The sequence below is a fragment of the Phyllostomus hastatus genome, unplaced genomic scaffold (assembly GCF_019186645.2).
Source record: "Phyllostomus hastatus isolate PE091 unplaced genomic scaffold, TTU_PhHast_1.1 phas_scaffold_1674, whole genome shotgun sequence".
NCBI lineage: Eukaryota > Metazoa > Chordata > Mammalia > Chiroptera > Phyllostomidae > Phyllostomus > Phyllostomus hastatus.
Window position 1 is genome coordinate 15,365,344 of NW_025334011.1, and position 14,708 is coordinate 15,380,051.

The window sequence follows — 14,708 nt, forward strand, 5'->3', positions numbered from 1 at the left end:
TCCCTGGCTCTCTGTTTATTTTCCGGTAGGTACAGAGGGAGTGGAAATCTTCTTCTTGGCTTAAGAAGATGGTGACAAATGTAGGGCTCATGCACCTGTGAACTGAAGGGAGGAGGGGCTGCCCTCTGAAGCCCTTTCTTTATTGGACCTCTCTGGCTGCAGGGGTGACACCCCATTGGCTACTATTGATGCCACACCCGTGTGGCTGCTCCAGGCTCCTGGGTGGTTTCATCTTTTACCAATATTTGAACTATGAACTTCTCAAAGTCAAGGAAGCTGCCTGAGTATAGTCTGAGCCAGCTCTGCGTCCTTGGTGATCAACCTCCTACCGAGGGCAGGAGGCATGAGGCTGACACACAGAGCAGACACATGACCTGAGGAAGAGAGGAACCACCCCAGCTGCTCCGTACCCACAACCAGGAGGTACATAATTCTGCTTTGTCAGATTTATGGGACTTGCTCACCAAGATTCATGACACGAAGGGTCATTTTCTCTCCCTTTTGGTTCCCACATAGTGTACATATTCCTCAACAGTGGAAAAGGGTAAGTAAAATATGGAACATACTATCTAGATAAAATGCAGATGTTTTTATCAACAAAATCATCCATGATGCCTTCTTTTCCTTGTGGATTAATCTTCTGGCTTACACTTATATTTCTAAGTATATCGTAGTTTCTTGCAAAAAAAAGTTAGCTGACTGTCTCACCATTGTGCCTGCTCGTTGCAGAGAAGCCAGGAGCCGAAACATTAAGCAGGAAGTCTTAACTGTCTGTTTGAATGCTCCAGTTGCTCCACAGGGCTCCTTTGCTTTAAGCTCTCTCCTCAGAAAAACACCTTTTAATGGCCTTTTCATGTGTAAGAAAGAGCAAGCAGAGCTGGAAAAAGTGGTTTTACATTGACTGTGGTTGCAGTGGAAGGCTCTAGACTAAGACTGTGTGTGTGTGAAGGAGGAAAGCATGCCTTTATGGCTCTACTGTTCATGTCTTCAGTTCACCTGTAGGAAAGGATGGTGGAAAGAACCCTGGGAAGGTACCTGGGGCTGGGAATGTGGGAAGAGGAGAAAAGTGACTTTGGGCAACTAAGACAGATGACATTGACTACAAGGAATGCTGTCTGTACCTGGAGCTGTCGCATCTGCTGCAGCTGGAGCTTGAGTTCTGCCACACTCCGCCTCATGTCGAGCAGGCTCAGGTGGACAGCCGAGGTGCTGGGGGGCAGGGGCTGGCTGAACGGCCCTGTGGACTCCAGGGTGCCAAGAGTCTTCCCGCCAGAGACATGGGGAGTTCCTATGAGAAAAGAGCAGCAAAAAACCTAAGAAAGCCAGAAAGGAAAGTCTAAGCAAAGTCCCATCCCCAAACAGATGACTTGGTAACTCTAAAAATGTCCATTGCCTTCATTGGGAGAAAATTATGTTGGTCCTCCAAATGGCAAAATACGGAATTAAGTTTAAAGAAATTATGGAAACTTCATGCAGTGTTATAGCATATAGTCTGTAAAAGTCATGTTCCTCACTGCCAAAGGGAGGCAGACCAGCGCAGTATTTAAAGCACGGTTAAGGAAGCTAGCTGTCTGTCTGTCTATCTACACAACTTTAAATGTGCACGTTTGCAAAGAGAAAAGATCAGATGTATACGTAGGAAAGAATTACCAGTATCTCTAGCTGCTGGTATTCCATGAGTTTTATATTTTTTATATTACTACTTTTTCTACTTTTAAATCTTCATAGTGAATATCTATAATTTTATAACAGAAAAATAATTTTAAAATTCTGGGACCTAAGTGTGTCCATAGGTATTTCCTGCAGGCAATATGCACCTGGGAACCCCAGGAACCCCAGGAACATGCACTTAGTTCTGAGCAGAGGTTTGGCTGATCACTGAGGGAAAACTAGTAAGAATTCAGTATTCTCCTGAATCTTTTCAGCTTTCCCAACCTAAAGAGCAGGACCTCTGCCCCCATCTTGTTTAGTGAGAAAATCAGATGTGATATGAAAATCCGTTAGGAGAGGAATCAAAGCAGCAGAAAGAAACTCTTCCTAAATAGTTTCTAGCTGCCATAAACTTTGTCTCCTTGAATCCAACTCAAGTCTTATAAGTTCATTTGGGGAGGCCCTGATTTAACTAAGTTTCTTTTAAAAGTAACTCAGACCTGTCCAGGCAGTTCAGTTGGTTGGAGCGTCATCCCAATGCACCAGGGTTGTAGGTTTGATTCCCAGTCAGGGCACAAACAAGAATCAACCAATGAATACATCAACAATTCGAACAACAAATCAATGTTTCTTTCTCCTTTTCTCTTTCTTCCTTCCTTTCTCTAAAATCAATCAATAAATTTTTTTAAATGCCTCAAAAGTGGTCCCAAGTAGCACTTACAGGATGAGCAAAGTACAAGGAAGCTATTTATTATTTATTTATTTTTGCACAATGCATTTCTATGCAAGTGGCCACCGGAGTGGTATTCTAATCTCTCATCTCCCTCAGTCACTCACATGCATGCGTGCGCACACACACACACACACACACACACACACACACACAGCCTCTGAAAGAGCTGTTATGCTCTTTCCTGTAAAGGTTAAAGTGGAGGATCTGCAATGGGCCAGGCTGGCCTCCCACCATAGAACCCTGTCATGGCTTTGCCTACAGTTGGAGTGGTTTCAGCGCGGTGGTCTGTCTTCCTATCTTGGCTCAGCACCCATGGGGACCTCTCCTTTCCCAGAACAAGCAGAGCTGCTGCCCTGAGCTACAGGTGGAGCATCAGTGAGTGAGGGGCCACCTCACAACTGTCCTCTCAATGTGTGGCCCCAGCAACATGGATGGAGAGCTGATGGCACACCAAGTCCCTCACCTGGATGGAACTGTTGCCCAGCCCTCTCCTGGTCCCCTTGAAGAAGGCAGGGGAACAGACCAGAAGGCATTTTAGGGATTTCCTAAGGAATCCCAGCAGAGCAAACAATGAGTATTTTTGTTGTTTCATGAGCCTAACAAGGTACTATCAACATCACCATGGCTCTGACCAGATTTTGGCAGTCTTTCTGTCCCCAAATCAAAATCACCCTCCTAAAAGCAAGGTTTGTCATATTTGTAATTGTTCCACAGAATATTCTCCAATGGTGAAGGGTTTCAGTAAAAGTATATCCAGTAACAGTTCTAGTAACAGCACCTTCAAGATCAAGTATTCTGAGGGACTCGCAATATACAGGAAGTTTTCCTTTTAGTATGGGTCAATGTACTTTGTCATCACTTGATCCCTCCTTCTATTTATCCTCTGAAGGCACGAGGACACCTCCCCAACCTCCTGCATGGAGGAGAGGCTCGAGTCTACCTGCTGGTGGTTACAGTTGAATGCTGGTAGCTGGTTTAAAAAATATCCTTCACAACCAAATTTCTTTATGAAATCTATACTCATTTGTTAAAAATGTCTACATCTATAACCTCTTAATCCACTAAATTTGGTTTCTACCTCTACCTTTCATTGTAATGGCTCTTTATAAAGTGGACAATGGTCCATTGCCCACCCAGCAGACATCTCCTCGGTGTGATGCTGGGCTTTCTTAGTCACTTCTTTCCTTTTTAGTCAGCTGGGACTTTCCTGTCCTTCCTCTTCTTACCTCTCTGCAGCTCCACTTGGTCAATCTCTTTTCTAGTTTCTTCCTTGGCCAACTTTTAAAATCCTGGCCTGTTTCTTCTCTCACTGGGCATTCTTTCCAGGGAGGTCACTTCTACCAGCACCATGTGCCAAGGTCCCCCACATCTTTGTCTCTAGCACACAATTCTCTTCAGATCCACATACCAGAACTGTCCTGTTGCTTCGGAGGACTTCTCATCTTCCCCCAGACCTCTTTAGGTCTCTGTAGGTCTGTTCTTAGCCAGTGGGCACTATTGTAAACTTAATTATTTAAATAAAAAAAACATGGAAATTATTCTCAGCATCCACTCTCTAGTTGTGTGACATTGGCTGAATAACTTAATCTCTCTCCCTCTCAGTTTCCTTATCTATAAAATAGGTATACGGGTTATTGTGTGAGATAATGGAATTAACATGTGCAAACTGATTAGCCTGGTGTCTAGCACAGAGGGGACCCCCACCCCCGCCACTGCAATCTGCTGTGATTATTTCTCTGGGCCAAGTGAGCAGGAGGAGCCTCATCCCAGGCTTCCTTCCTCACCTGAGTGTCAGCAGATGCAGAAGGCTGGGGGTGGCAGCAGTCGGCTGAGATCCATAGGGAGGTGCCCTGAAATCTAAGCATGGAGCTGGATCTGGTGGGTGGGACCCTCGGTGATAAAAGTTCCCCTTCAGATTAGGTTCACAGGACCTGGGATCTGCTCTCCCCACCCACAGGCAGGGTGGTCTCACTCTATCTTCCTTACAGGGCTAGGTGTGTTACATGATATAATACCCAGTATATAACATTGTATAGTATGCCTTTGAAATGGGAGGGTCCTTCTGTTCTCTTATAGTCATAGAATCAAATGTTCCTAAACTAACAGGAAGTCAGGGTTTTCCCTTTTCATTTGCCCTTGGACAAATGAGCTCCTTGACTTCTATATAATTCCATGTACTTGTCTATAGAACAGGCATAACAGCTCTTGTCTTACAGCTTACTTCCTTGGATTCTAGAAGAATTAACATATTCTGAGCACTGTACAAGGCTGCTATAGCAACAAAAGCCCTGTGGACCACATCTAGCCCTGATACATTAGAATGAGAAAGACCAAACTCAGCAGAGACGCAAGGGAGCAAACACTTCACCTGTTGCTGGTGGCACTGCAAATTGGCTCAGCCTTTCAGAAGAGAAAACTGGCAGCGTGTTGCTAGAGATACGCAACTGTTCATCCCTTTGGACTTATTGATTCCACTTTGGGAAATACTTCCCAAGAAAATTACACCTGCTCCTTCCCCATGCTCCAAGAAAGACACTTATAAAATTTTCCAAAACAAAGAAACAAAAAACCTACATATCTTTAAAGGGACTGGGGCACCTTATCACAAGACAATGGAAAGAAATGACAGGTGGGTGGACCATGTGGATGTGTCACAAGTGTGGAAGTGTGTTCAGTCTTCTCATTTGGAATGTGGGGAAAATGAGGATGTGCCAGGAGTTAACACGTATGGAAAGCACCCAAAAGAGTGTTGGGCACATTGGAAACACCAAATGCTTCTCTTGATGATGATGATGATGTCACCAAAAGTGAAAGGAATAAAAGGGAAATTACAAAATAGCATGCACATATGTATTAGCACAATTATATCAGATACTAATAATTTCTAGACTAGAATCAAGAGGATTGGAAAGTTTTAGTGATTAGTAGTTTCCTTCTGTTCCCCCCAACTTTATTGGGATATAACTAGCATATATTATTGTCTAAAGTATACAGCATGCTGATTTGACACACTTATATAGTGCAATATGATTACCACCGTGGTGTTAGCTAACATATCCCGCATGTTTGTGGTGAGAACGCTCAAGATTTATTCTCTTGGCAACCTTCAAGTATATAGTTCAACTTTGCTTTTTCTTTTTTATTGAATGTATTGGTGTGACATTGGTTAATAAAATTATATAGGCTTAGGTGCACAATTCTATATCATCTTTATATTGTATTATGGGTTCATACTCCATGTCAAGTCTCCTTCCATCACCGTCTATCCTCCCCTTTTAACCTCTTCTCCCTGCCCCCCTCTCACTGCCCCTTTCCTCTGGTAATCACCATTCTGTTTTCTGTGTCTATAAGTTGTTGGTTTGTGTTTTGTTTTGTTTTGTTTTTTGCTTAATCCCTTTACCTTTTTCAGCCAGCCCCACAACGCCCCTCCCCTCTGACAATTGCCAGTCTGCTCCATCTATGAGTCTGTTTTTATTTTGGTACTTTATGTTATTTTTGATTCCACATATGAGTGAAATATCTTACTTGTCTTTCTCTGACAAATTATTTTATCTGTAATCACAATGCTGTGCATTAGATTCCCAGAACATACTCGTCTTCCAACCGGAAGTTTGTACTTTTTGACAAACCTCAACCCTCAGCCCCTGGTAACCACCACTCTACCCTCTTCTTATAACTTCCATTGGTTCCTTTTTTTCTTAAGTTCATAATAGATCAAAAACTAAGTGAGTGAATAGGTATCTTCAAAACACTTGCTCTGAAGGCAAATTTAGCAATTTATGTGAAATAATTTTCTGGCTGCAGCCAGAGTCATTGATTAATTTCTAAGTAAACCAACAAGTCCCACCAGGACTGGGGTGCTAGAAACCCAGCTCTACTGGCTTTCCAGCTGAATAGCCTGTACTTAGCCAATGTGGCACCACGAGTAACAGAGGTCTCAGCTGAAGTCTCAAATCCTGTCCATTCTACCAAGCTGCACAACACTCTGTGGCTTCCCCAAATTAGGGGTTTCACCCAACTTGCCACATGCTTCCTGTGTAATTCAGTAGCTGAACATTTTCCTGGCAATGATTTCTATTTCTAACCCAGTGGGAAGGAGGGCGACCTCATACTCTTGAGAGAGGCCTTCCTTGGGCCTGCAGGATGAGCTGTACATCTTATATACCTGGATACTAGGGAACCCCACATGGAATTTAATTGGAGCCTTTTGAGGGGGAATGTTGGCATTTAAAAAGCAGGCCCTAATCCAAGGATACTTTCTTCTCCTGCCTGGGCCATGGGTGGTTCCCTCTTAGCTCATGTCCCTTCTCATCCATGACCGCACAGCAGCCAGGCTGAGGTTGCTCCTCAGTGTAGAGCCTTCCAATAACTTCACTGTGCTCTTAGAATATAACCTAAATTCCTCACCATGCATCTGTGTATGTTTCTCCCTCATCCTGCATGGCTCTTTCCTCCCTTCTTCACTTACCTAAGTCCTATTTATCTTTCAGGCCTTAGTTTGTGTCACTTCCTCAGGGAAATGTCCTTGGTCTACATTAGACCTGTTGGTTAAACATTCATCCTGCACTTTTGCTTAACACTCAACACTCATATAATTACTTGTCTCATATCCATTTCCATTTTCCCCATAGGATTAGGAATTCTGGGCAGGCAGCCATGTCTGAATCATGCCCACTGTCCTAGCCCAGTAACGGGCACATATATATTTGTTGTATGTATGGCCATATAAATGAACAAGTGAATGAAGAGGGAATAAATGAACAAAGACTGAAGGGCGACTTCCAGTCAAGATGGTAGTGTAGGCAGACACAGCTTGACTCTTTGCACAACCACAAGTAAATTACAACTAAAATATAGAACAACCATTGCTCGGAACCAACAGAAATCAAGTTAAATGGAAGTCTGACAACTAAAAAATTAAAGAAACCACATCCATCCAGACTCGTAAGAGGGGTGCAGGCATGGAACAGGCTGGTCCCATATCCATGTGTGGTAGATAAAAATTCAGGAGGGATATCTTGGGAGCAAGGAGTCCCAGCCCCATACCAGGCCCCCCAGTCCAGGATTCTAGTGCCAGGAAGATAAGTCCCTACAACTTCTGGCTGCAAAAACTAGCAGGGATTGAGTTGGTAGAATAAACTTCTGGAACCCCCAAGCAATTCTTTTTAAAGAACCTACACATGGACTCACCTACTCAGACTCACTCCCTCTGGGCTCCAGTGACAGGGTGGCTTGAGGGGCACCAGTGGCCCGCAGAGGGAGGCTGAGGTGTCTGGCGTCAAGGAGAGCAGAGGCTATTGTCCCTGTTCTGGGCCCTCCCCTCGTAGAACTGGCAGACTGGTATTGTATCTAAGATTCCATTAACCTGGCTAACACTGTTTGACTTGCCCTGGAGATTCCCGAAGACTATGCCCCACCCAACTTACAGGCCTACCCAAGCTGCATTCTCTCTTTTTTTTTTTTAATATTTTATTTATTTTTAGAGAAGGGAAGGGAGGGAGAAAGAGGGGGAGAGAAACATCAATGTGTGGTTGCCCCTCCTGTGCCCCCTGCTGGGGACCTGGCCCACAACTCAGGCATGTGCCCCAGAGTGGGAATCCAACTGATGACCCTTTGGTTAGCAGGCCAGCAGTCAATCCCTTGAACCACACCAGCCAGGGCCCAAACTGCTTTTCCATATGAATGGTCTTGGCTCATGCTTCATAACTTCCTAAATCCTCTCAAACAAGCAGCAGCTGGTCTTAGTGAGCCCCAGGCCCAGAATTTGCGGTCTAGATTCACAGTTTGGCTTCACCTGGAAATCTCCAAGCCCAGCACGAGTAGCAGACATCTCAAATTGTTTTATAACTCAGGCAGGGTGGCACCAGGCAAAACACAGGTGGGGACTGATCTTGGCCTGCACCACCCAGGAAACCTCAGGGGAAGCACACCAAGTGGACAGCTACAGACCATGTAGGAGCACCACAACTGTGCCCCTGATTCTCCACCAGGGTGGAATTTGTCGGTTAGTGGTCACAGACAATCCTTGCATCTCACCAGCCTGGGTAAATCCCTCCCATTGGTCTGCCAACAGCAATCAAGGCTCAATGACAAGAGGAGGGCATACTTAGCCCACAGGAAGGGCATACCTCAGTACTTAGCTTGGGTGATAGGGGAGGCTGAGCCATTGCACCCTATAGGACATTGATTACACTAGGCCACACTACCAAGACAGGGAGTCAAAGCAGTTCTACCTAATACATAGAAACAATCACAGGGAGGCTGCCAAAATGAAGAGACAAAGAAACATGGCACAAATGAAAGAACAGATCAAAACTCCAGAAAAAGAACTAAACAAAATAGGGATAATCAACCTATGAGATGCAGAGTTCAAAACACTGGTTATGAGGCTGCTCAAGGAACTTTGTGAGGATCCTTAATAGCATAAAAAAGATCCAGTCAGAAACAAAGGATACACTAATTGATATAAAGAACAATTTACAGGGAAACAACAGTAGAGTTGATGAAGCCAAGAATCAAATCAATAATTTGTAACGTAAGGAAGCAAAAAAAAACCAATCAGAATAACAAGAAAAGAGAATCCAAAAAAAAAAAACTGAGGATAGTGTAAGCAACCTGTGGGACAACTTTAAGTAATCCAACATTCTTCTCATAGGGGTGCCAGAAGGAGAAGAGAAAGAGGAAGAAATTAGAAATCTGTTTGAAAAAAACAATGAAAGAAATCTTCCTAAATCTGGTAAAGGAAATTTACATGCAAGTCCAGGAAGCACAGAGAGTCCTGAACAAGATGGATACAAAGAGGCCTACCCCAAGACACATCATAATTTAAATGCCAAAGGTTAAAGATAAAGAAATGGGGGAGTGGGTGTGGGAGAATGGGTGAGAGGTGAAGGGATTAGGAAATACAAATAGGTGGTTACAGAATAGCCATGGGAATGTAAAGTACAGTATAGGAAAGGGAGTTGCCAAAGAACTTACATGCATCACCCGTGGACATGAACAAGGGTACATTACCTTAGGGAGTAGGGCAACTGGGTAGAGTGGGGCTAAGGAGGAAAAACTGAGACAACTGTAATAGCAAAATCAATAAAATAAAATAAAATAAAATAAAATAAAATAAAATAAAATAAAATAAAATAAAATAAAATAAAATAAAATAAAATAAAATAAAATAGACTTAAGAGCTTAGGCCCTCTGGAATTGATCATGAATCTGGAATTTCCGCATTAAGTAGGGAAAGTGTGAGGATACAGGGTATTATCTGGGAAACCTCTGAAGTCACACCAAGCCCATGACTTAAGGGATGGTTATACACTTCTGCAATAAGCCAAGGTCATCGAAGGCAGCAGGCCTCCTAGAGCTCCAAGAACACTTACCTGCACTATCTGTGTGGCTCTTATTGGCTGTAGTTTTCATCATTTTCTCGCTGAATAAAAGAAACAGAGAGTTAGCTATATAGTTTCTAAAATGCCTTTTTTTTTGCCCCCTCCATTCATTATTCTAAGCAATGAGCAGCAGGTAGTGATGGTATCAAGCAATGAGGGTATTTTGGCATCAGCACCACTATTGGCCGGGACGGTAAAGGCTTCCCAGGTGTGCATCTGACACTGCCAGTGGAATGCAGCAGGTGGGCCCTGACGACTTTCAGATGATGGTGGATGTGGAGACGAGAGGATGGCGGCTGCAGGCACTGCGCAGTGGTCCATGAAGCCACATGCACTGGGAAGCCCATTTACCCTTCTTGGGCCAAAGTGTTACCTTCGGCCAAGAATTACCAGAAGAAAAAACAAACAAACAAACAAACCATGATTGAGAGAGATGTAAATATTTTCAGCCTTGAAATGATTACAAGAAAACAGATTTGAATGAATGAATTATCTTAATGATTAGAGAGAAACAGATTGAATTATTTTTAATTGATTTGCTTTCTTCTTTTTACCTAGATGCATCTTTGCTATTACTTGTGAGGGACCCTTTAAAAAGCGCAGACTGCACAAGGCCAGTTAAACTGGCAATCTGTTTCTCCATGGCTTGCATCCTCTCTCTGTAAAACAAGAGAACTGTTTGTTAAAGCTCTACTGACCTTCGGACAGGTTTGTCCAGGTGGATGATCATGTGAGGCTCATAAAAAGTACTACGTAGAAGGCCATCAGAGTGCACCCCGACCTGGCGCAGGGAATGTGAAGAACCTGCAAAGCCCTGCTGAGCTCCAGAGTCGATGATCTGAGTTGAGTATTAACCCAAAGATCTCACTGAAGAGATGCTGCACAGGCCTGCAAAGGCCTTCCGGAAAACTGAAAAGCGTTTCCTTCAGAAATAATTGTGTTTGCGTGCAGCAATTTTGAGCCTTTCTGCCCTGCTTTCACAATTTCACCTCTGGTACCAGTGGCGTCCTGGGCTACCTTTGGCCCAGAGGCAGAGGTGTCTAAGCTGTCCTCCTCAGTTAGGGGATCTGATGACTGGTTTCGGTGTAAATGATGGGGGTGTTTGTGTGTATGAGGGAAAATTTATTGTATCACCTGAGAGCAACACCAACGAACGTCTGAGCCTAAGGAAAAATGTGATTGAAATCAATGTCTGACTTGCAGGTGAGCTGTGCTCCATCTAAGGACATAGCGACTTTAACCTGGGGCTTTTGCAGGATCGAGCAAAAAAAGAAATATCCCTAACAATGCGGTCATCTCAAGATCTGAATGGAAAACCTTCCCAATTATTTACTGTGCAGGTACTGCACCTCTCTGTTCAGGGCTCTCTAACGCTTCATCACAATTCATTTGGCTCATGTTTCTGTGTCTGAGACAAGGGCAATTTCACAGAGCCATTACCGTTATTTTCAGGACATACAAACATCACAACAAGTGACCTTCCTCTGCTGGCTAGAGGCAGAGGACATCACACGCGTTGCAGCATGCAGATTCAGTAACACTTATTGGGGAGTTTGAAACAATAAAGGGAGGTAGGGGAGGGCAGCCTGAATAGTGTGGGCACCTGGCCTGTCATTGCACCCCATGACAGGGTCCCACATGAGCTGTGACAGAGAAGGCCCCCACTCTTCACTGTGGTCAGTCCCGCCAACCTCTCATAGTGTGAGCAATGGCAATTCCTGTGCTACAAACACCAAGTTCATACAGGGTGGCCTTTACGGACAAGCAAACTATTGTATCTGGTGCCCAATGGGAAGAAGTCGTGGCGGTCTGTATATTCCCTTGAAAACAGTACCTAGTTAAGTTGAACTTATTGAGAGATGCTGTATCTGTATTTTATACTTCATGGCAATTGAGAAAACTTTCAAGGGTAATTTTGTCCATGCACAACTTTTTGGCCTTGTGTTTTGCCTTTAGAATATGAAACATTGAGCTTAGTTTCACAATTACAAGCTTCTGACTTCTGAATTCCATGCATTTTCTTTAGTTCAGCGGTCCCCAACCTTTTTGGCACTAAGGACGGGTTTCATGGAAGACAATTTTTCCACGGATGGGGATTATGGGGGGGAAATGGGGGGCCAGGGAGGATGTGGGGCAGGGGACAGGGGACAGGAGGCAGAACTCAGTCAGTAATGCTTGCCTGCTGCTCACCTCCTGCTGTACAGCCTGGTTCCAGTCTGTGGCCCAGGGGCTGGGGACCACCGCTTGAGTTTAAAATGGATGGTTCTGTCAGAATACTGAGTTCCTTAGACATAAGTCATGTAGTCTAAATAGTTAATGGCTATACACCAACTAAGGAAAAAGAAACAATTTAAGTATGAGTAGTATGATTTCTTTTCTCCAATAGTGTGGGGAGGAGAAGTCTCAAGCAGTGAGAGCGGAAGTGCTCGCCCCCTCCGTGTAGTGACTTTCCATGTGTTTCCAGGTATAGCAATGAATGCCAAACCCCTGGGCTGCAAAGCATTTGCTGTCACACCTGTGCCTCTGGTCTCCTCTCTGACGAAACACAGTGCATGTGCCAAAGAGAAAAATTAGTAAGAAACTCCACTCAAGAAAGCAGGTTAGTAAATACCCAAAGGATACCCCGAGTTCCTAGGACCCATCGTTATGGCATCTCAGGGATGACTGAGATGCCATAGCGATGGTTGTGCTGCTGCCATGTGGGAGGCACAGACTCACACAAATGGGCTCTTGGAAAGGAGTGAGTTCCATGGGGCCCAGCTGAGCACAGAGTGAAAGTTGTCCAGTGCCCTGTTCTTCCCACGGTAATGCAGGAAGTAATACACTCATGGCCCTCCGAGTCGAGGTGCATTCAGGGCCACCTCAAAATGTACTCGTTTATTGTTCTTAGCCAATGATGGGCAAATGCAAGGATTTCCTTCTCTCTCTTTTCTTCCTTCCTTCTTTCTGTACTCCCTTCCTCCCTTCCTTCCTTCCAAAAAGCAGCATGACATTCTTAAGGTCTAGACAGCTTTGGTAAGGAAGCAACTTAATGGGTTCCATGAAGTTGGAGTGTGGGATAGGAAGGCATGGGGACAACCTAACTAACTACACACAGGTGGCAGTACTAGAGAGAAATGTAAGAATAGGTAAGTCTATGACTGTAGAGAGTAAGTGAGACTCTGACGCAAGAGAAATGGCAGAAAGGATTCCAACATTGGCTCTAGGCACAGCCCAGATTAGGGCTAAATCGGTATCCTTTCTGATCCCTCTGGCCAACAGCTTTCATTACCTTGTCTAAGAAAGGAGAGCAGTAGCATTAAAAACCAAAACAAAGCACCTGGATTATTCCAGATTCAGGACATTGTTCTCCAACAGATTCATAATGGGGGTTAGAATTTGCACAATGTTACAGCACAGGCTGGGTCATCTCCCCATGGGTGTCCATAGGGTGGCATTTTCCTTGGCTCAGCGGGTACTTGGCCTTTTGATGCACTTCCCCAGATAATGGTTTTAAGGTGCAGAGAAAGACAATCCCCAGATCAAACCCACTCTTCTTACTCCTCAGTGATCATGCCGACATAGCTGTGGAACTTCCAGGGATGAAAGTCTGGATGCTTTGAGGGAAAGGACCTATATTCAGTCCAGGTATCCACACCCTCAGTTCTCCTTTTTGCACCTGTGAGGATGGAGGTAAATGCTCCCTGGGTGGCCTCCTCCAGGCTGTGTCACAAGCTGGGCCACCAGGAAGTAGACCTGATCTCTCAGAACCTTTTAAGGGTTCAGGACACTTGAGCTTGACAGTCAAGGGGGAGCAGTTCTCTCCCATTGCCCAGGAAACGGTGGGTCCTGCACGAGGCCCAGGTGGTGTGCTCACCAATTGCACACGTGTGTTCCGTGGCCTCAGCCAAAACCACGTCACAAAAATACAATGCTTTGACATGTGGGAATGAGAAAACTTTTTCCTTCCTATTTAATCATCAAAGTGTTTCTGGTTTCAGGATTCATTTGAGGGAGATTATCTGATTTATAAATTCATAAATAAGATTGTCTTTCCATTTCATGGTTGGTAATCTGGAAACAATTTTATGGTTTAACTAAATTACAGCAACTGGAAACTTATGCAGTCTTTGCCCATGATGAAATGTCATGAAGTAGATTTTAATGTGAAAGGAAAAAAAGTGAAATGCAGTGGAAGAAGAGAAATTATATACGACCCTGTCATTTTATTACAGGGGCAATTTTGTATAATAATCGTCAGAATATTAAGGATGCTTAAACTGATTCTTGCCAATATTACTTGGTTTAAGGTATTACAGGACTGGTATAATTACTGTTGAAAAGATAGTTTAAAGTGATTTCATAAACCATTTTCTATCATTCCATAAACCATATTTATGGGATTACTATGTATGGTTAACTAGTCATTTAGTGCCGTAAGTCAGCCTGGATGAATGAATCTTTTCAGGACCCAAGCATAATATTGATAAAAATTCAAGTCCAAGTCCAGGTGAAGTGCTGATTCTAGTGTGTAAATTCCTGCTGCTACAGTGGGCTTTCCTGCGAGCCCGTCTGTCTGTGAAGAAGACGAGCAAGACCTCTACTGTGTGCAGTCCGCTCTCTGTCTTCAGAGTAGAAAAGGAAAAAAATTGCATTTGAGGGAATAATTCTTGGCAGTAACTCCTTTTACACAACGTTTTTGACTCAAGTTTTCACCTTCAACATTGGACTTGTCTTCGTTCTGACCGAGACCTTATTAAGCCTGAATTAAGTCCTTATCATTGCCTATCTGAGTAAATTAATGGCTATTAAAAAACAAGTCAAGGCTGTAACAAGTCTGAGACTGGTAATTCCCCTATAATGAAACCCTTAAGCTATGCTTTTAAATATCCAAAACAAGTGCTGGGGAGCCAGCTGAAACCAGCCAGCCCAGCTGAGGATGGATTAGGACCCTGGGCTAG

At 44.0% G+C, this 14,708-nt stretch overlaps 1 protein-coding gene across 19 annotated transcripts in view; it reads right to left on the reverse strand.

Moving 5' to 3' along the window:
- The window catches only part of KIAA1217 (KIAA1217 ortholog), a 486,478-nt gene that overhangs the window by 39,623 nt on the left and 432,147 nt on the right, over window positions 1-14,708 (reverse strand). For 14 of the 19 annotated variants that reach the window (XR_006787887.1, XM_045858214.1, XM_045858223.1 and 11 more), the window contains 3 exons: window positions 10,323-10,427; window positions 9,760-9,809; window positions 1,122-1,288 (listed from right to left, as the gene is read on the reverse strand). Coding sequence is in view for 18 of the 19 variants with exons in the window: in XM_045858214.1 (XP_045714170.1) it covers window positions 1,122-1,288; window positions 9,760-9,809; window positions 10,323-10,427 (322 nt within the window). In the remaining variant the exon portion in view is untranslated. The remainder of the gene's footprint in view (window positions 1-1,121; window positions 1,289-9,759; window positions 9,810-10,322; window positions 10,428-14,708) is intronic. The other 5 variants (XM_045858221.1, XM_045858213.1, XM_045858209.1 and 2 more) reach the window with 1 other exon arrangement.